Genomic DNA, 22076 nt, shown 5'->3' with positions numbered 1-22076 from the left:
GCCTAGCTTTTTAGGTAGCATGTGCAGCCTTGTTAAGTTAAATAAACAAATAGGGGCTTTAGTTTCTGTGTCCATGCACTGTGTATGAGATAGATGATTGAGAATTCATTTGACCTTTTTCCTGCTCTCACTCTCGCTCATTGTGAAATAAAACTGAAGTCCTATAAAGCTCAGAAAATAAGAAGTGACTTGATGAATAACCATGATCAGTAAACATCATAATAATGAGTTGAGTTTTAATAATTTCTTAAATAATTTCACAAATGATTGCTTCATTTATTCATTTAACAAAATCCTATGCATGTGATTATTTTGTAATTATTTATTTATTTGATATTTATCAATTTGGAGCTCCATATCGATGACTTACTTCAAAAGCGTACTATTCTAGCCAGAGAATATTAAAATAAATACTAAAAACCCTAAATATCCTGCCAGTGTGTCTCATCATGCTTTTATCGATCAGGTTAATTCCACATCTCACATTATATTTTAGCCTCCATGCTGATAAAAGCATTCATTTTATGTTGAAAGTTTCTCTTTTGAGTAGTATTTTTTCAAAATTCACTGAAACATCAAAACTACAGAAAAAAGGTTGAAGCTCTTCTATTGGCCAAGTCACTTGATCAACTTCACACCATGTCTACTGACTTACCATAGTCTCTGAAGAACTGCTTGTTATTGACAGAGCAGGTATGATGAGAAAAGTGCAAAAAAGTCTTTCATCCATGTATTTATGATTGTGGCTATAAAGATATGTTACAATAATAATACATACTATGTATTATACTAGGCATAAACAGAAATAATATGTAAAACATGAATGAATGAAGTAAAATGAAACGGCTATTCAGTCTGAACAGCTTTTTTTCAAACATGGTTTAATTGTCACTTGTCAGAAACACCTGCTTGGTGGGTCAGAGGGACCGAAAAGCACAGAGAATAAGATGCATGTTAAGATTTATCCATATAAGCGTAAACATTGCCTTAGTTCTACTCTCCTAATTTCAGAGCCAACCCTCCCTGAGACAGGAAGTGTCGGACTCAGGGGGTGGCATGCTGCTTGAATGGGAGCGTTTGCTCAGGGAGTCCCTCGCTGCTGCACAGATCCCTGCTGGCCTAAGCCCCTCTTTTCTCACTGCTCTCCCCGTGGATTAAATAGCTTTTGCTCGCCTCTTTTTCCTTCGCTTGCTGCAGACAGGAGTGTCATTTCACTTCTTTCTCTTCCCATGGCCTCAGCAGATGAAGTAGCAGTTTTCTGTTTTTCTTCTTGCTCACTTGGAAGAAGCAAATGACCAGCAAGAATTCAATTAGCAACATGTCCCCCTCAGTCGGGGGTCTGAGTCGCTGCTTGTACAACTCGCATCAGAGATCAAGTCGGCCCACGTGAAGTGACAGCAAGCAAGAGAAAGGGGTAAACGAAGTGTGTGTGGGTGGGGGGTAGGCGGCATCTGCCCCCATACAGATTTGCTTAATTGGGTTTGACTCCCACAATTACAGAGTAATAATGGCCTTTTCAACCCGGCCATGTCGAAATGAAAGGCAGTTGCTCCGCGCACCCGCGTGCTGTCAGATGGTTTATAGCAAGAGTGAGCGACAGAGAGAGGGGAGAGAGAGATGGGGGAATTGGCAATGGACTTTGGTTAAGCAGTGGTTATTGAGTCTTTGATAGGACTCCAGGAGGCCAGGGCAGCAACAATGACAGAATTAATGGGCAAGGCACAATGAGAATGTCAGCTCAGCGGGGGGCTGCTGTGGCCTTTGAGCTGCCTTCTGACGCCTCTGTGATTGTGCTCTCCACAACACTGTGAAAAGGCTTGACCTGTTTGTTGGTGGATCTGGTCTTCAATGCATTTTATTACAAGCTATTGTGTTCATCGTTGTGCAATACCCTGGAGTTTATCTCTGAATGAGTGAGCAACGCAACAAGGCCATGGTCAAGTGGACATAATTTTGCTAATGTGTACACATACAGTTATCAGATAATGACAATTGTTTTTCAAAATAAAGTGAAACACACTTGAGCAAATTGGAATGATGGCGTAGGAGGTGTCATGCTAACTTAAGTCAAACCTGTACAAAAGTAGAAACACATTTTTATCTTCAATATAAGCTAACTATAACCTGCTACAAAGACACCTAAGAAAATTGGAAACGGCAGCAGTGGAAGACAAACACAGGTCGCTGGACAATTTGAAGAACCCTAATTTGGGCTAAGCATAGATTTCCTCTCACAAGAGCCAACACTGGTTACCAACACTGGGGGTAACTGAACTACTTTTTTGTTGTAATGTACCATAACAAGTTAGTTTTGCAATTCAAGTAATCAGTCATTTATTTTTCAAATAAACAAAATCATAACTGTTTCTGTTTGTGTTTCTTTCCGACTTTTCAGCTGCTGCTGCCCACTAGCGGAAGGTATCCGATCCCACAGTTGTGTCTGTGCTTATGTGTAGCTCAGCTAGCAAGGACAGCCTTTATGTCGTGGAAGTACTCGCATTATGTTGAATTTATGGGTGTAAGAGATCATCACAGTGAAATAGAAAGTGTGCCTGGGTGATAAGTGTCTGTCAGCTGTGAAGAGCTCTGCTTCCAACTGGAAAAAGGCGCAAGCTAAGCACAGCTCCACAACACTGAGGTAGCCTCGGTTTCTTTTCACTTTCACATGCTTCAAATGCGGCACTGTGCTGTTTTCATTGCAGTTCAACTGCAAAAAAAAAAAAAAAAACAACAACTAAAGATTCCATGTTCTTTGAACTTGTTAGGTTATAGTATTTTCTAATAGCAGTAATCATGTAACGTACCTAATTACTTTTAATATTAATATTATAGGTTAAACTAATTCACCCAGCAACACTAAAGCCAATGTGACTCTTTTCTCAAACATGTCTGTACAACAGCAATTAAAGATGTGTGTGTCTGTAGATGTTACATTTAGGGATGTGCAGGTATAACATTTTATGCTGCAATTATAGGCCAAAACATCAGGGTAAACAATAACAACAATAATATCATCACTCGATCCTCCCTGAAACACCTGTTAGTGCTAAATGTAGTAAAATTACTCCACCATGATTGCCTTGGATTTAATTAAACAAACACAGCACTGAATAGTCAACTGTAAATTGCAAAAAAAAAAAAAAAAAAAGGGGGGTGGCAGCTTTGAAAAGAGAAATTCTAGAATATTTTAAAGCCAATGGTTCGAGGAGCTAGGAAAATTCTAATAATCTTATTGTCAATCTATATTTCAAACACAACACAAACAGGCTGGAGATGGAGTGAGAGCAGTTGCAGCACATTTCCACATCTGCATTGATGTTCTAGTTTCTAGCTTTGCTATTACTGATTTTATTGGATTAGACAGCATTACATTACATGACATTTTTAATCTTTCCATTCTGTTTGCAAAACAGAAAGGCAAAATTTGATCATCTACATTAGTAATATTTGGATATTTTGATAAGGATAGAATTGTGCTTCATAAAACAGAAAACAGAAATAGAAAGAAATGTGCTCTGTCTGGAAAGCAACAGTGTGAGAAGACACTCTTTGTACACAGGAATATGAACAAAATCTGTCTGTCACACACACACACACACACACACACACACACACACACACACACACACACACACACAAAAAGTTTCCAGTGTGGGCCAACTTGTATGGACTTTAAAGCATCCTGCTGTCAGTCATGATTAGCTGTAACGATGGGCCCATTTTGACACTTCAGAATCAAGTCTTGGCAAATAGCCCTGGGAAGAGGAGCCACATGCTACGAGATGGCTTTTCCCTGATATAATTTGTGGCTGCAAATTACAAAACAGAGGCAGAAATAATGTGTAAAGTCAAGTTTGGTGAGGGAGAAAATGGAAAAATTTAGGGCTGTGTGCCACTCTAATGGATATCCTTGTGGCTGGGAGAAAATGGGACTCAATAATATGTCCTTAATGTCTGCCAGCGCTGTTTCAGGGAACGTATCAGAAGAAATGTCCCCTGCCATTTCTGCAAGCAATCACTTAATGGGATGGGCAAATCTCAACAAAATGGATGTACTGATCTATTTCTGGGCTTGACAGATGGAATGAATCTGTGGTTCTTGGAAGACAAAAAAGAAAAAGGTTGAAGGCAAAGAAAAGAACAGGCTACAAACAAGAAAAGATAAAAACAAGCCTTTCACGATTCATTCAGCTACACAGCATGCCTGCAATGTTTGTGTGTGGCTTAAGTGCAGACACTGACAGGAATTTCAATTATTTAATTAGGAAGGGAAAATGAAAAGACTTAAGTGTTGTGATTTCTGCAGTCTTTCATAGATCAATCTAATGTGCGCTCACATTGGAAATCAACCAAGATGGAAGAGGGGCAAGTGAAGTAGCGTCTTCCTAAATCACGCAATTAAAATGGCAAATTAGTTTCTTGATATATTCATTTAAGTGGTTAAGTGGAAATGTTTCTCTCCCCGTCCACACGGCTGTCTCATGGGTGGGTGTGGAGAGGCAGCGCCATCCACATGCTCTTATGATTAGAGCCAACGTTCATTTGCTGAGAAAACGCTGAAAGCACTTGCTGCACAAATTAGCCATTTGAAGGCTTGAAAATTCAATTCCGAGGAGTTGATTTAAGCATTTAGGCAAAGCGTGGCTGGGACGTAAAGATTTAGAAGCATTTTGCCCGCTAATGTCGATAACTTTCAGAGGCCATTATAGGTTTTTGTGGCCTTGTGTCTTGTGAACGGCACAGCTGGAAAATACCAGCATCTCCCACTTTTTACCTTATTCCGGTCACCTTCATACCTCTCTTACATGATCCATAGGCTATCTTTCTGTGGAACAGCATTATGTTGGACGTGTTGTTATAATTTGTACATTTTGTCCATCATGAAAGGTCGTCTGATGTTCAACCACTGGTTTAATTAGCACAAAGATGAATCAAAGCCTCTCATTGATAGGATGCGTCTTCTGGCAGGGACTGTATATAAAGAGAAATAGAGTGGGGTTTATGTAGAAACGTGATGCAAAGTAAAATATGCATATGGAGAAAGTCATGGAAACAAATAAAAACTGAAATTACTTAACATGAAGAACAAATATATATACAAGAAACAAAACATGCAGCTGATGATCAGCTCTCAGTGCAGGGTTTTCATGTACTATGTGATCACGAATGTCAGGACATTTTGCTTCAGCTGTGTGTCAACTCAAATTTTGAAAATCGAGATATTATCTTCAAATGAAAATGATAAACAAAAGAGATACTGCTTGTCATCCAAAATTTGCAGTTGTGTGTTTATATTTCCATGAATATTGTTTTGGGATTTGCCGGCAGACAAGAAATAATACTGAATGTGTGCAATTGTTAGCAGAATGAATAATTAAGGAAACCAAATCCCACTGCAGTCACATGTAAGCAAGGCAGCCTCACACAGCTCCAAACTGAGCAGGTATAAACTGACATAATAAATGAATACACCTGTGTGGGCATGCAGGGCCTTTAATCTATATTTACACAGCACTTACAAACTGAAATGTTGTGCATGTAAATTCAAAGTAACTAGCAGTCAGATAAATGTGGTGGAATAAAAAGTACAATATTAGCAACATAAATTGGAAATACTAAAGTACCTCAAAATCATACGTAAGTGTATTTAGTTTCTTTCCACCATTGGTTAAAGGACCATTCAGGGAAACAGATACATTATTATCACTGAAATGTCACTTTTTCAGTGAGATACAGCTTGAAACAATTTCACATGAAGACAAAAAGTGACATGACAGTGTGTGGATCATCTTGATCAGACAGCAGGTGAGCACATGAACAGGAGGATTTCAGACATGCCTAAGCTTAGCAACTTTATCCCAACAATGCAGGCACGCCAGCCACCCAGCCACACACTCCTTGTAATTACTCTTGTCACATTACCTTTCCGAGTACCGTGTGAGCTCCTTACCCATCAATGATACCACATCAATGTAGACTTTCCATAACAAAATTAATCTTTCAAAAGCTGGATGAATTCAAGAAAACATGGATTTGCTCTTCTGTCACAGAGGCATATTGTCCACTTTGATGGTGCATGGGAGGATATCAAATGCCCTCCTGGCTGCCACACTCCAGATGGAAGAAAATAGGCTGTGGTCTATAAAAATGAAGTTAGATGTAAGTACAGCACTCAAATCTCAGGGAGAAAAAATGCTTTTTCTGGGGCATTTTGTTGCTGTCAATTGGTCTGAGCAACTTGCTGTAATGCAGGTAATGGAGCTACTCTTCTCCTTTCATCTTCAGGGTCTGTGTGTGTGTGTGTGTGTGTGTGTGTGTGTGTGTGTGTGTGTGTGTGTGTGTGTGTGTGTGTGTGTGTGTGTGTGTGTGTGTGTGTGTGTGTCAAAGCAAAGGGAGGCCTGGCTAGATATGGCACAGAGGCACAACAAGAGGAAATACGACCATGGTCAGAATGAAGGAGACATCAAGTCAGAGCACAGTGAAGGGATCTGTGCTGGTGTGAGTTGCTTCTTCAAACATCTGGCGGCTCTATTTACCTTCAGTGCTGCCAATTCTCAAGGTGGGATTTCTATAGATTAGTATTTCAGCAGGAGCATGCTGTTAAATTATACAGGATTGTAAGAAATGAATGAGGGTGAACATCTCGATTTCCAAATCATGGTGAAAAAAATATGAGCATGATCCTTTACACCTGGCATCGATGCACAATCCACTTTCTCTCTACTTAGAATGTCACTTGAATGCACTTTGAAGGTGGCCTTATCTTTCCCTCACCAAAATAGGAAACTACAGCAAACACTTGTTCCATGAACTGTCAGCAAACACACTGTTTGCACACATCCAACTCTTTCATCTGTCAAGCTGCAGGAATAGATTTTTTTCACTTCTCTGGGGCGATGCAGTGAGCTTTAAGAACAACAGTGAGATTGATTTATAATCACTTTACAAAAGCTGCATATTTACACATCCAGCAGACAGAGAGCAACAACAAGACATGCTATGCAGAACCGCCAACCTTCATAGACTGCACAGCTACAATCGTCAGTAAAAGAGATGAAATGCTGCTTAAAGAATTTTCAATAACTTTTATAATAAAAATATAAATAAAATAGAATACAAGATGAACTGTAACCAGAGCATGTGGTTGCTCTCACTTTAAACCATCTTCCATCCAATATCTGCCTCATAGTTACTGCTCAAAGCACTGCATTTACACTGTGGAGATAAAATATAAGTGACAAAGTTTATGTATCAGTTGTCTCAAAGTTTTAAATTGTGTATGTTTTGTAATTAGTATACACTGAAGTAAATCGTGAATCATAGCTTTTACCTTGATTGATGAAAATATTAAATGTAACTTATAAGTTGTGCACATAGTGTATGTGGTAATATTACTATATATTTACTGTAATTTTCACTAAAATGCATTGGAAAAAATATATTTAGCGTAATTTATTTAGTGCACTCAAAAAAGGTTCAAACTTAATTGGCATATCAAGATTTAATAAGACTTTTTCAACAGTGTGACAATGTTTGCTTTTATAAATAGACAAAAATCAGAATCAGAGCTGCCAAAGACTCTGATTTAATGCCTGGCTTGCCCTCCACTAAAGCCAGTTCAGCCCTTCAATCAAAACCATGCAGTCATCAGTATTGCTTCAGCTTGCCAAGCTTTGACCGTTTCTGTTTTTTCAGCAGATTCCCAAACCACAAAACTGGAGGGTGCTGATTGGCCGGTGGTCGCTCTGGCCTATTGTCTCAGTGCTGTGTTTGTTGTAGCCCCAGTTTCTCCCTATTCACCCCGTCAAACGCTAGTGCTGTTACCCTGCTGGAAATCTGCCTGTCTTGGCATTATAGGATCTTGTTGTATTTTGTCAGGTAACCCTGTCTTCATAAACGTCTTCATAAAAGGGGTTGATTAAGGTAAGATAATACTGAAATTTGTCCAATAACTGCTGCCGTTCATTTAGTTATTTGTGTTTTCCTTTTTATGTATTTGTTTTATTTTTTTCCCATGCGGAGACACAGCTCCAGCTTTCAGAGGGAATGTCCGTCCACAGGGAAGGTTGCAAATATTAGTATTCACTGTATAAGAGACAGCGCTATTTGTCTCACTTTATTTTCTTTTAAAATGTCTTGATATATTTCCAGTTTCATAAGTTCCATGGAGACAAACCTTTCTTACTCTGCAGGCGAAGAGGTACAAGTGTGGTGACAGTGGATGAAAAGATGTTAAAAACATATATCCTCTTGAGGTTTTCTTACTGAAAAAAAGCACAAAAAACAGAGATGGAGAAATGTAAGCCTTATTATAAACTGATTACCACACAGATATTGTAGAACAAAGGAAAGGCTTTGTAGCAATGAAACCACTGTATGAAAAACATGCGCAGTATTTCTCTTAATCCTAGTAGGTCAGTTTTCTCAGGTGTTTTACAGGAATAGAAGAGATTGGACGTAAGGGTTTGAAGAATTTCTGGGGAAAAGTGAATGTGTGATTGAGAGGAAACAGTCAGCCTTGAGGTCAGCACCAGTCGCAGTCAAGACCCCTTAATGAAAGGAAAAGCAACTGCAACTGTTTCTTTCAGGAAGTTGTGTCCAGGCTTGAAAGAAGATTATAGAAAATTATATATAGAAATATTAGAACATTAAATCCAACTAGCTGACTAAATACAATTATTAGAATTTTCTGTATGGCACATTGACATTCTGAGACGACTGATGTGCTGGGGATCAACTGGTTTTAAAAAGTGCTCTAGTTTAGATTGAGACAGCTGCAGGAACTTGCCGAAGAGGATGCTCACAGGGAAATGTGATTCAGCGGAAATACAAACCTCTTCAATGAATACACAGAGCTCTTCATCGAGCATCCCGTTCAGATTTCAGACATAACAAGATATACAGCATCTATCTATCATCCTTCCCCAAAAAATCCATGACAGCTCTCAGTGAGAGAGAGAGAATGGCTGCAGGATATTGCATCCAGGTGGAACAATGAGCAATAGATGTATCAAGTATCAAAGCATTGCTGGACATGATAGAGGCTGGACATGTTTGCGTGCGTGCGTGTGTGTGTGTCTGCACTGGGGGTGGGGGTGTATGTAAAGCCCATCTTCGGGGACTGATCTCCTAGAGAACAAAGTGGAGCATACACACAGGCGACCCCTCAGCTCAATCCAGTGGAAATAATATGTTCATTACAACGCAATTACTGACACTTAGACCCTCTCTCGCTGAAGTGTGTGAGGTGGGGAGAGGAGGGGGCCGTGCCACTGGCCACTGATGCTAAGTGACCTTATGTTCATCTATATGTGTGTGTGTGTGTGTGTGTGTGTGTGTGTGTGTGTGTGTGTGTGTGTGTGTGTGTGTGTGTGTGTGTGTGTGTGTGTGTGTGTCTGCAGGTGCAGGATGTACAGCTTTATGGGTGGAGGGTTGTTTTGTGCAGGCGTGGGGAACATCCTCCTGATCGTTTCCACAGCAACCGATTACTGGATGCAGTATCGACAATCCAGTAACTACATGCACCAGGGCCTGTGGCGCTACTGTATGCCAGGGAAATGCTTCCCACACAACGACAGCATTGGTAAGTGTGGCCACGGAGGGTTCATATAGATGACTGGGAAACTGTTAACTTTTAGTTAGCTCTACAAACATCTCTGGAAGATGAAGCTGCTCCAGAGACAGAAATCATTTCATTGGCTGAGCGAAAATTTAATGGGTGGAGCCAACAAAGCTGCAACTTTTTCAAAGAGTTGTACCAGTAAGAAAGGTTATCTTCATTTTGTCATTTTAAATCTGGAAACTGGAATTATGAAGGAATAATTGCTCTTCTCCTGTCTTGACAATGGTGATAACTATCTCAAATGATCTGGCCAGCTAATTGGCAAGAGTAATTTGAATTTGGAAGTGCGGCTGGGCTGACTTGCTCTTCCATGTAGTTGCACTGAAATGAGAGCCGTATGAGTAGTGTAACAAGTCCAAGCATTTTTCACTTAGTGGCTGTAGCATATGGGCTTCGTAATGTTAGATAGCATCGCTCCAATGGTTTGACTTTTTTTATTAGATTTCATACTGTTCCAAAAAAATTGTCACTATCACCCAAAAAAAAAGATCCATCCTACCATTCCTCATCATATTGCCTTGTTAACTTGGCCTGAACAGGGTCACAATCATTCACCTCTGTTGATTTCCATTGACCCCACCTGTGACTCCTACTGATGTTTGACCTTGTCCACAGCCCACTTAGATGCCACCCGTGCCCTCATGATCCTCTCTCTTTTGGCCTGTTTCATTGGCATCATCATTGGCATTATGGCCTTCATCCATTACTCCTCATTTGACAGGTTTGACAAAACCTTTGCTGCAGGCATATTGTTTTTCATCTCATGTAAGTTCAACTCTATTGTTTTGCTACTGTTTGGTTTGAGCTGTAATTTGCATTTGATTTTATCTTAACAGATTAGAACCACCAAAGACTGACACTCAGGTTTCTGAAAAAAATAATAATCAGAATAATCATAAAAAGAACATACTAATCATGAACTAATGACTTCTTAATGATTCCATTATCGGCGCAATTTCAAGACAAAGTACAGCTGCTTGTTACGTTCATAAAAGTCCTCGTTCATGACAGAGAGCTTTCATTACGCCATGTTTTTAATGCTTTGTTTTTCATCATTTGAAGCGACCTTTGTTCCGCATAAGTAATATAATTCGGTGTTATTCTGTTACTAAGAGTCAATCCATGAAATACTTTAAGTATAACTTCAGTGATTTCTAACTGAGATGTACATCTTCAATGAGCAGCCTCTCATAATGGTTTTAGTATTTGTACAATACAATTTTCTTAACATTTTTATATTATTTTTTCCTGCTCAGGCTTTTTAGTGTTTCTAGCAATGGCAGTGTACACTGGTGTGACTATTAACTACTATGGGAAACGCTATGGAAACTGGAGGTTCTCCTGGTCCTATATCATTGGCTGGGTGTCAGTGGTGCTCACCTTCTTTTCAGGTAAACATGCAGCCCAACAATCCAAACTGCATTAGGTGTCCTCAAAGGTTCCATCAAACTCCTTCATTAGTCAGGGTTCCACTCATCATGTGTTCAGTTTGAAATTCAACTGTGATCATTTTCTGCTTAATGTTGACTTGTCTTCAAACTATAACCTTGAGTGAGTTCCTGGATGAGCAACTAATACACTCAATTCAATTCAATTCAATTTATTTGTATAGCGCCAAATCACAACAGAAGTTGTCTCAGGACACTTTCCATATAGAGCTGGTACAGACCAAGCTCTTTTATCTACAGAGAACCAACAACCAACTCAGCGAAGTGAAGATAAAACCACTGCTTGGATAACAAATTTTTCGCACCAGGCTCTAACTACTCTTTACTTGTATGAATAATTTTACACTGCATCAGGCAGTACCTTTTGAAGCAGGTAAAATTGTATTCACCTCCACATGTTGCCAAGGCCTCAACTAGTGCCTGACTGGCTATGCAACTGGTATCCAAACTTCATGTACTGAACTTAAGAAAGCAAAACTACAGATGTAATATTACACAATGCAACAACTCACTTCCTCAGCAGAAAGCAGTCAAGCCACACATGGGTTAATCCATAGTCAAGCAGTTGCATCAATGATGTGACATTATCAGTAAGTGATGCTTGTAGTAAGTGCTCATCTCTGAATCCTCCACCATGCTGTGCAGTACCTGCTGTTCAGCAGGCTTTTCACCATACTGAATATGAAAATGGAGGGAAACAGCATCCATATGCTGAAAATACCATGATGCTAAACTGTCTTTCTGACACGGAAAATATCAGCAAAATGATGGCTACGACTGACGTACAGTGATGGAAGACTACAAGACTGTGATACAAATGTATTTGTGTGATATTTTCGGAATTGGCCGTAATTCTTTGGATGCTAAATAAACAGCACATGCATACCATGGAGTGGCTAATATAATGATTTGACTTGCACTGTAAAGGTTTTTTGACATAGCAGAGGGCCATAAATAAGTGTCCCAGTAAGTTAGGTTGGTCACTTTGATCACACCAAACAAAGCTGCTCCATACACTCATATACACAGAATATATATTGAATTAAAATGACACAAATCACACAGTCATGCATATTGTATAAATAAACTGCAAATATAAAACTACAATTTTATGAGTTAAACATAAGCATCTGTTGCCACAAATTCACTAAATCATTACACTCAGTATTTCAATAATTCATTTTTTTAGGTGCTTATGAGTTAAAAATGACTGATGTATAACAAAGACCTTTCCTCTCTGTCTTTTCAGGTATATTCTATTTATGTGCCTATCGGATGCATGAATGCCCCAGGAGTGCTAACTCTCATTAGAAGACTTAAACCATCATCCAGAAATAAGCCATGGATTATGACCAGGAGAGCTGCATCGAGGCTGAGTGGAGATTCTCACCACCAACATGGATGCAGAGCTTACCTCTGGAACATGAATGATCAAAGTTTAAATGATTTCAATAAAGAATTGGTAAATATATGCCTCTTCATTTTCATCCACATACACTGTACACAGACTGTACACACTTTACATTTCTTTCCTTGACAGTGTTTTTAGTGTTGTCTGGTAACGTTGTTGGAGGCTGGCCAGCGGGTTTGGTGTCATTAGAGTGCTCATTAGAGTGCTCCATTCGGTTCCGCCCCTGCTTTATGATAGGCTACTGTGTGTCCATAACCACTGAGAGTTATTACTCTGTCCTACTAAGTTAAGTATGGACCAGGCTGGATTGAAAAAAAAAAAAACACCCTGAAACTCTCATGCAAGCCTATGCAACTGAACTGAACGCACATCTATATATAGGTACATTTCAAAAGGAGAGCCTCGTTGGAAATTCTTTTTTCATGATGGTTTCCATGATGTCTAATGTGACGTATAATGGAACGAACATGTAGTGGACAAATACAAAGCAAAAGGCATGTGCTTATATGACAACCAAAATCACACTCATACGTAATTAAACAACAAATACAGTGATTCATCGTTTTTCCTTGCCCTTCTGGCGAGTGCATTGATGTAAGTGCTTACAACTGAAGTGATCAGATTTCAGAGAAATATTGAAAAAATTTCATACTGAAAATGAAATACCAGAAACCATGATTCTGTTACTAAAACGTCGTTGTTTGCAAGCTTGAAACCGAACAAACCCAACAAGTATTTCTAATTTAACAATTTCTATGATTTCTATATTATAGCAATAGAAAGGAACATAAAGGACACAAGCATGTACCACGGATTTATATTATTATTTGTGTAAGCCCCAAAACGTAGATTCATCTTTACACAAAGGTGGATCACCAGAAATAAAGGGATGTATTCCTGCATCCCTTTATTCCTTTGCTCTATCATTGACTGTCACCAGCGCGGATGATTTCAAATCTATAAGCCAAGTACACTACTGCAAACCTCTTTGCGCGCCACTTGACGAAGTGACGCACTGCCAGACCGGCTCAAATTTTTACTTAATGAAATGGCCACAAAAAGCCGCTTAACCGCGCCTCAAGAATGGATCCTTAAGACGATTTCACCGCCATTTGTTTCATTTACTTTCTAATTTCCCCTTAAAAGCAACTTGTTATCCTGGTGCGCTCCATAAAAGGGATTGACGCACAGCCAGGTGCAGCAGGGTTACCTCCATCTGCGTCGGCCATGTGTTTAAAGGGTCTTTTCTTTCCTGCTGCTATTCTCTAACTTCACTGTTCACAAGAAAACCGCCTAAGATACGTCCTCGTGTAGTTTTCTATGTAGCTAGAATCGTCGGATAACCTGCTAGAGGGAAAGAATTTCTTTTATTTCCTGAATTAATTTTCCGACTAATGGGCTATTGATGGAAAAAGAAACGACAGAAATATTTATGTTATTCTAAGAATAAGCGTGTCAGATTTTGCCACAGCTCCACTCATGGGTGGTGTTGTTAATGAGTCATCTGCAGGTAAACTAATGTACAGTCCCCGTCATGCCAAAAGATGTTTGATTTGCAACCATTCAGCTGTGCTAATTTACATTTTCAGCACAAACGTCCATTTAACACAAACCTATGCAAACTAATGCAGCAGAACAGCGCTTTTTCATCGTAACTGATTCCCAGTAATTAATGTGTTCTCCCTCCATCTGATCAAATGGAAATCCTGTCCTCCAGCCCAAGGATTACAACTTCCGCTCTGACATCTCCCTTAATTGCCTAATAGCATTGCAGCGTGAATTCTGCCTACATTAAGACACTTTCACATTAACCGGCCTGATTGGAAATGTGATGACAACACCATATCAACAAATTATAGCGCACCGCTTTCTTTCGCAAATGGGCACAGGAGCGGCACTTGTACTCTCCCAGATTTTAATACTGACAATTACAGCCAATTTGCGCGGAATTACTAGACAGACCTGTAGCAGAACAATCCTCCTGTGACACAGGCTACATCACTTGATTCAAAAACTACTAACATGAAGGAAGAGTGCAGAAGTAATTCGAGTGAATTTCCCGGACAATTAGCCTCTAAACACTGTGGTCGCATGTTCAAGTTTCCAGACAAGTCAATCTAAAGTTTTGTGTTAATGTTCATCATCAGTATGGATGACTTCTATAGAGTCATTGGCCTTTGGAACAATACGATCACTGGAAAAGTTACACAAAATCCGTGAGGCCCATGCCATGAGGAATAAAAACACAGATTAATAAAATTAATTAGATTAAGATTAATAGATTGAACAAATATGTATGACATACAAATGTGCAAATATATGTTTTAACATCCATGTGCTGTGGAGTATATACTGCAGGCAACAGTGAACAATCACACCAGAAAGCCAAATGACATAAACTGTCATCAAAAGTCACTTTTAACTCACTACTGAACAGAGGGCCTACAAAGACTAAACACCAACAACTGCGGGAATATTCAAATGTTTCCACCATATGATATAAAATCTTATCTGTACATTTTATTTAAGTAACCCATAGGCTTGTAATGGCTCGTAGATGCTCCTTCAAATAATGTGAAACAGCAGAAAATACCACCATAGCAATATGGTGCACATGTCAGTTCCATGGCACCGCACCAAACGGACTATCCTTTAACAGATCTGTTCAACAATGAGCAGCGCTCTGCGGGCCGTGGGTTACAGAGAGATGGCCAGTACATCTCTTTTTCAGAGATTCTGAATTTCACAATTAATACTAATTTTGTCCGGAAACTGTTTTCCACACTGCAATGGGTGAAAATAATTCTCTCATGAGGTCGATACAAACGTATGGTTGCTAGGCAAAAACACAAGCCTCGCTACGAGCTGATGCTCGGCTAGATTTTCACTTGCCATTCAAATGAAGTGTGTCACAGGTGCGCTGCATTTCTGGAACCTGTTTGCTTTTTTTCACCAGCTTCAGCGCGTCTCAGCCAATCAGAGCGAAAAGCCGGCCCCCCACATCGCCCCTCCGCCCATACGCAGCTCTAATTGGCTGATGTGCAAATCAATTTCCCCAATCCGCTACTCTGTCCGAATAAATACTTGTTGGAAATCTTCCCTCCCACTGATATCTATGTAATGCTCGACACAGTGTCATTCACGGATCACACACAGGGGCTGCATTTAAGCCTGGGAGACCTGGGGGGAGAGATAGATGCTGGTGCAGGTTTAAAGGCAGGAAAACAACAAACCCAATCTAACATCATGAGTATGAACTACGCGTCTGCGGCGCCCACCCAGAGGTCGACGTCGTTTTTCATTGAGGACATCTTATTGCACAAACCCAAGCCGCTGAGAGAGGTCATTCCCTCGCCGTTCTGTAGCACCCTAGCCTCCCGGATGCCCATCCTTGAGTACGGATACCCACTGATGCCAACCCCAATTCTTGCGCCACATCCGCACCATCCTCTCCACAAGCCAGAGCATCACCAGTACTTCTTCACATCTGGTAAGCAGAGCAGAGCCTGAGAGGCAGAGGCCTCGACTGACAGGAAACTTCTGCCACACATGCAGTAAACTGTTGCTCGAACAAGAAAGTAACTAGAGTCTGTTCGCTAGTTTTACAAAATACTAACACATTGTTACTTTTCGGTTTAGATAAGCAGCTGTCAGTATTAATCTGTAAATTAACAGAACCCTGTACAACATGAATGAGTATGGAACATATCATCTGCACTGATAGACGGGCTGCGATGAATCTCCTCACAAACAAAATGAAGAAGTTGACTGAACCCTGCTTGAGCAATAAGCTGCTGACCTCCGCTGCATTCAAGTGTAAAGAACTATTATTAGATTATTCTCCTTTTCATCTTCACTTATGTCCAACCTTTAAAAGCTAATTATTATCGGCCTATTTATTCTGTAACTGGTTTGGCTAAAACGAGTTGTATTTTTTTACATTCACGGGAAATCGCAGCCATCATCAAAGCAGAAATCCCCAAACGTCTGTTCATCCAGTTACAGTGAATTCGGTGACTCGAATGTTTGAAGTTTTGTCATTTGTTTGTTTAGATTTTTGATGTCGTTGAAAAAAGTTCCAACTGGAAATCTCTTGTCTCCATCCTCTGCAGGGATGCAGGTGCCGGCCTTGTTCCAGCATCACGCAGAGTTACCAGGGAAGCACTGCAGACGCAGGAAGGCCCGGACGGTCTTCTCCGACTCACAGCTGTCCGGCCTGGAGAAGAGGTTTGAAATCCAGCGCTACCTTTCCACACCGGAGAGAGTGGAGCTGGCCACGGCGCTCAGTCTGTCCGAGACACAGGTATGCACGCGCGCGCGCACACACACACACACACACACACACACACACACACACACACACACACACACACACACACACACACACACACACACACACACAGGTAAAGCGGCATGTGCTCATGTATGATGCCTTTGTGCAGGGAAACGTGTGTGTTTCTAAATGCGTTCCTTTGGTTTATTCTTTCCAACTATAGCCCCAAAAAGATCAAACGAGCCACAGAAACACACAAATGAAAAATCAAAAATACTAAATCTATATCAATATCAAATATACAACAGAGCACGACGAAATCCAGAAAGTGTACAGCAATGACATTTGCCTTTTTAGAATAAGTGTTCATGCGTACCTGAATGAAGTCTACTCTAATAATACATAAGTGAAGAGCTTTAAGAAAACAGTTACATCAACAGGTCATTCTAGTAGGAAGCGAACTCAATGATACATTTTTTTTTTCCATATTCCTCTTCTGTCTGCGTCGTTTAGTCAATTTAAATAACCTGAAAAATCCAAATAATGCTGACTTGATATTGAGCGCCTTTGGTATTTCTTTTGAGCACAGGCTAATAAAGAATCATCCTTCTAATTTCCTCCGTGCAGGTGAAAACGTGGTTTCAGAACAGGCGGATGAAGCATAAGAAGCAGCTGAGAAAAGCGCAGGACGAGCGGAAGACCCCCGGGGAGCTGGAGAGGTCGGCGGACAACTCCAGCGAGAGCGAACTGAACGACAAGAGCGCGGAGGAGCTGAAACACGCGCTGGAGCCGGACTCGTACATGCTGGAGGAAAACGACGACGATGTGGATATCGAGGATGACATTTGCTCCCCGGATCATCTACTATAGTAGGCTGCAGAGCTGTTCTTTACGCAGCGACTTTCAGCACACTGTAAATGTCCTGTATATAATACTGACTTTTCCTTCCACGTCAAATAGCCAATATAAGTTACTGGGGTATACAATACAGTACAATAATGTATAATGTTAATATTTATTCAAATACGCAGATTGATTTTTTTTTACAATTCCCCTTTTCCTCTGTGTATAGGTTGTGAGAATTTTCGCATTACGCCTGACGAGACACTGAATACATAACATTATTATTATTATTATTATTATTATTATTATTATTATTATTATTATTATTATTATTATTACCACTCTTATTTGTAGTAGCCTAATATTAGTACTAAAAGTTGTCGACATTTGTCTTTTTAGAAAATGTCACACTTCTGTCTTTTTTATTTTCAGACGGAAAATCTGTACAAATGATGATAAAGAACCCCATCGAATAGCTCTTGCTTTGTGACACAGACGTGTCACGCTGCCCCATCCCTTTCAACTTAGCCCAAACGACGTTCCCCGTGCTGCTCTTTTTTTAACGTTATCTTTTCTTTTCTTTTTTTTATTGTCTACTTCTAATATTTGACGTTTGTCTATATTGTTGGGAGTTTTGTAAATCAAGTTTTGAGTCACTGTTCTTCAGTGGCTGGCATTTATATTATTGTCTGTACATAGAATATAAATAATGAATCGCTTCTCGGCTCCGTTTGTTCTGTCAGACCTGCTAATTTTTAAGCCCATTTGTATTCTTCTTGCCAGTGTCATACCTCAAATGAGCAGGGTTGATTTCGAGCCACGTCGCAGTACCATCACTGTAATGTCACCTTTAGCTGCACATGTGCGTGTGATCCCGTTATGTTGCAGGGAGTTCAAACGGCCCTGTGCTCGGCTGTTGTAGGCCTAAGCACTTTCACTGTGAGCCGGTGTCCACAGCATGGAGCTTTAGTCTTGAATGCGAGGCTGCTTGTTGTCTACTGGGTCTCCTGCATGGTGGCTTGGAACCCGCTGAGCATTAAGCCAACAAACAGAAGCGCAGGAAACGGACAGCAAGACAGAAATAGTGAGCAGCTGCCAAACGCTTTCACGGGACTGCCCGTTAATAAGGAGGATTTTATGTATTCCTCCCTCAGTTCAATGTGAGTCTAAATCTCTATTCATTTCCACATCGCAAGTGTTTTGCAGTTCAGTTATTATTGTTCTGGTTTTCCTCGGGCGCTTTACTTCTGTGCTGAGCAGAAGAGAAAATGTGACCACAGCGTTCAGATTTTTCTAATATTTCGTACATGTTTGCATCAGTGCTGTGCTGAGCGTGTGGCTCAGGGGCCAACGCAGCAGCAAAGCACAGCCTTCACGCCGGTCAAAGCTTGATGGAAGGACTTCGGTGTTCTCCAGAAAATCAAGTCAACAGAGTCAGGTGGAAATATCCACATTGCAAAAACTGTTTCATTGAACAGAATAAAATGAATTTAAAAAAGCATCCCTGTGGCACAGCTATGTTGAGCAATCTGCTGGTGTGTACCTATCAATTAGAAATTTTAACAATGCTGAAATTAGAACTCTGAGATCCAGTAGCATCTTATTTTTCATGAAAATGTGTCTTTGTCATCTCCTTTGAGTCACTGCCGGCAAGTATTAATTATTTAAATAGGACACACAAATGCCCCTAAAAGCATAAGAATTCAACATATCAAGAAATAAAATATGGTTAGAGTTCAAATGTATTCATTTTGATACATGTATTCCTTGTGCCTACATAAATATTTGATACAGCCAGTGTGTTTGGTGTAGAATATGGCCATGGAAATATTAGGTATTTCTATCTAAACAAACAACAAAATTAACAGTAGTCCAAAATCAGTTTTGCAGGCATGAGCATTTATTTATTACACATCTAATTTTGCTACTGCCAAGAGACATTTTTCTGAACACTGTTCGTGGAAAGAATGGAACAAAACAACACCAAAAAAATCAAGAGATTCAGCATCATTTTTAGCACATATTGGTATTTAATTATCAGTGAAGACTGAAGAAATTAGCCCATTATTTCTCTGTGGGTTGGCCCTGTTGTGTGATTTGGTGAGTTTATCATTTGGAGCAGGAATTACTGCAATAGTGTAATATTGCCTCTGTCCTAATCAATATGGTGGATGTAAAAAACATGAATACAAGTAATGCACTATTTTAGTGTTATTTCATTAATTCACTGATTAAGTAATTTAGCACGAGTCCATGCTGCAGGTTATCTCATTCAGACAATCCTCAAATGATATTGATCAACAGATGTCCAGTATAACAACTAACAAAAAAGCCACTTTTGCATTGTTGAGTGTGTGCCCCCGGGTCCATAGACAGAGCTACTGTGAGACTGTAGGTCTATGACACTGTGGAAGCAGACAAACAAAAGAGCTGTTTGCCTGAAAGTGTTGTAGTAAACTATTTAATGTTCATTTATTATGACAATGGAGGCTGGGAGGGTAGTAAAGTATGTACTTACTAATAATTGAGTTGATAACACACACAAATACATACACACACACACACACACACACACACACACACACACACACACACACACACACACACACACATTTCAGCATCTTGAAAAAGCTCCTATTGCAGGTTTTTAATTGTTTTACCAAAAGCTGCATCTCTCACTGCATCTCCCTTTACAATGTAGTCCTCTCTTGTCCTTCGTACTGGATTTGCCATCTTTTCCTGCCTTTTGAAAAGCAATTTGTGTCATCATCAAAATGCGATTCTGATTAACAGGCAGTGGGAGAAAAACCATGTGGAGAACAGGCCATGCAGAAGGTGATCAATTAAAAGATTAAGCGTTTTGCAACACATGGACGCATCTGCATTTGAGCCTAATAGGAGGGCCATCAGCTCATTTTCAGGAAGCCTGCCGCCTACTGAAAGCGTGCTTCTCACATCAAAGCATCCACGTCTGCCTTAGCTTCCCAATGGGCAGAAAGGTATGCTAATTTGGCCCCCTTCATGTATAGCAGTGAAAGACTCCTTCAATTAACTGATTTCAATGGCAAAAAATGAGTAGGTGGGACCTAAAAAAGATGCAAAGAGACTCAGTCTGGATAGGCAGGGTTTCTCATTAAATTAAAAAGGGCTCTGTCATTTGTTTCCAACCGCGCATCTGAGGACTTAACACTAAAAACACAGAGCTTCAAAGAGTCTATGATGGGTTAAATAGAGACTATAATCTAATTAAAATATTGCACAGAGGTAAATTGTGCTTTGATAATGATCTGAGGGTTCAATTAGTAAAATGAGCTGCTTGAGAGTGTTTTGTGTTGGGAGGAGTTTCTACTAAGAACATGGCTACAAAACCTATGACTAGGACCAAAGCAGGTGAGCTTCAGCATGTCATCCGTCATTTGAGAAGGATTTCCTCCACTGTGAATCAGAGACATGAAGGAAGGACAACAATCAGACCCACAACAAAGAGTGTGTGGATTATTCTTTGTTAAACAGTGTAGGCAGGTGTAATGTGGCAAGCAGACAAATTGATCATGTGGCTGGAATAACATTAAGGGAATCACCTGTCTCTTCCATAAAAAATAGAGCATGGACATTAGCCAGTGATGTGGGATAGTTGCTGGACTGTATAGTGAAAATGAAAAAGTGCTGTTGGTGATTCTATGATTGCTCAGTGGCACTGCTGACATACTACAACCACTTATTTTTAATTAAAGCCAGTAGGTCTTCAGTGCCGTTTATTCCTTCTTGCCAAAAACACACTGTTTAATATCTGTCTATTGAGCATGTACAAACACACAATTCCATCTGAACATACAATAGTATTACATGTAAGTGCAGCTGCTAAAATTAGTTTAACGCACCAAACCTGATTCATTACAACAGTATTCATCCCACAGTGCAAAGATTCATCTCTGCCGTTAGGAAAAGTATGTTGCTCATCTTTATCCACCTGTTCCCATTCAGACTCATGTAGTCAGTGCCTGTAAATACATTTTCACTGACACGAAGCTGCCTCAAAAACCAACTATCCATACCTGGGGTATGCAAAGACTGCAATAATTGTGACTGATGTGGTAGGGCTGCTTGTTTTTGGTACCAGTAATGTTTGCATATGGAGAAGATAAGATAAAGATAATATTAAAATGATCTATTTTGCCTTTTGCAAGACAACATAGCAATTTCACATACAACAATTCCCACTGAGACTGTGCATCAAAGTCGATGAGACAATGTAATTAAACAAGGTTACTCAAGGAGTAAAAGCACAGCTCTGGCTGATCATGCATGTCACCACCTTTCGTGTCACCACACTGCTACAGGCTAAATCAAACTATAAACTTCTATAAAATCCATTTCATTTCGATGCTGCAGACATGTAATGACACAGATACAGTCATTCAAAAACTGTTGATTTCTTTCCAAAGTGCACCTCAAGAAGTTGGGGTCTCAGTAGTTAGT

The 22076-nt window shown here is 40.0% G+C and overlaps 2 protein-coding genes across 2 annotated transcripts; both read left to right on the top strand.

The window, feature by feature from the left end:
- Positions 1 to 9408: 9408 nt before the first annotated feature.
- Positions 9409 to 12381, top strand: lim2.1 (lens intrinsic membrane protein 2.1). The gene is made up of 4 exons (XM_070983480.1): positions 9409 to 9583; positions 10238 to 10387; positions 10879 to 11013; positions 12320 to 12381. Exons 1-4 carry the CDS (start codon positions 9409 to 9411, stop codon positions 12379 to 12381), a joined length of 522 nt encoding a protein of 173 aa, XP_070839581.1.
- Positions 12382 to 15592: 3211 nt separating this feature from the next.
- Positions 15593 to 18315, top strand: bsx (brain-specific homeobox). The gene is made up of 3 exons (XM_070983814.1): positions 15593 to 15971; positions 16594 to 16784; positions 17382 to 18315. The coding sequence occupies exons 1-3, from the start codon at positions 15602 to 15604 to the stop codon at positions 17622 to 17624; spliced, it is 804 nt and encodes a 267-aa protein (XP_070839915.1). The 5' UTR covers positions 15593 to 15601; the 3' UTR covers positions 17625 to 18315.
- The last annotated feature ends 3761 nt before the right edge of the window (positions 18316 to 22076 follow it).

Source organism: Chaetodon trifascialis, chromosome 16 (assembly GCF_039877785.1).
Source record: "Chaetodon trifascialis isolate fChaTrf1 chromosome 16, fChaTrf1.hap1, whole genome shotgun sequence".
NCBI lineage: Eukaryota > Metazoa > Chordata > Actinopteri > Chaetodontiformes > Chaetodontidae > Chaetodon > Chaetodon trifascialis.
The sequence above is the reverse complement of the archived record's forward strand: the minus strand, read 5'-3'. Positions and strand labels throughout refer to the sequence as shown.

What these genes read in the sequence shown, in the direction of transcription:
- lim2.1 (XM_070983480.1), top strand. Translation starts at nt 9,409, where the DNA reads ATGTACAGCTTTATGGGTGGAGGGTTGTTTTGTGCAGGCGTGGGGAAC. An exon ending in CATATTGTTTTTCATCTCAT is followed by an intron (nt 10,388 to 10,878) that starts GTAAGTTCAACT and finishes TTTCCTGCTCAG; the next exon opens with GCTTTTTAGTGTTTCTAGCA. An exon ending in GGTGCTCACCTTCTTTTCAG is followed by an intron (nt 11,014 to 12,319) that starts GTAAACATGCAG and finishes CTGTCTTTTCAG; the next exon opens with GTATATTCTATTTATGTGCC.
- bsx (XM_070983814.1), top strand. Translation starts at nt 15,602, where the DNA reads ATGCTCGACACAGTGTCATTCACGGATCACACACAGGGGCTGCATTTA. An exon ending in CCAGTACTTCTTCACATCTG is followed by an intron (nt 15,972 to 16,593) that starts GTAAGCAGAGCA and finishes CATCCTCTGCAG; the next exon opens with GGATGCAGGTGCCGGCCTTG. An exon ending in TCAGTCTGTCCGAGACACAG is followed by an intron (nt 16,785 to 17,381) that starts GTATGCACGCGC and finishes TCCTCCGTGCAG; the next exon opens with GTGAAAACGTGGTTTCAGAA.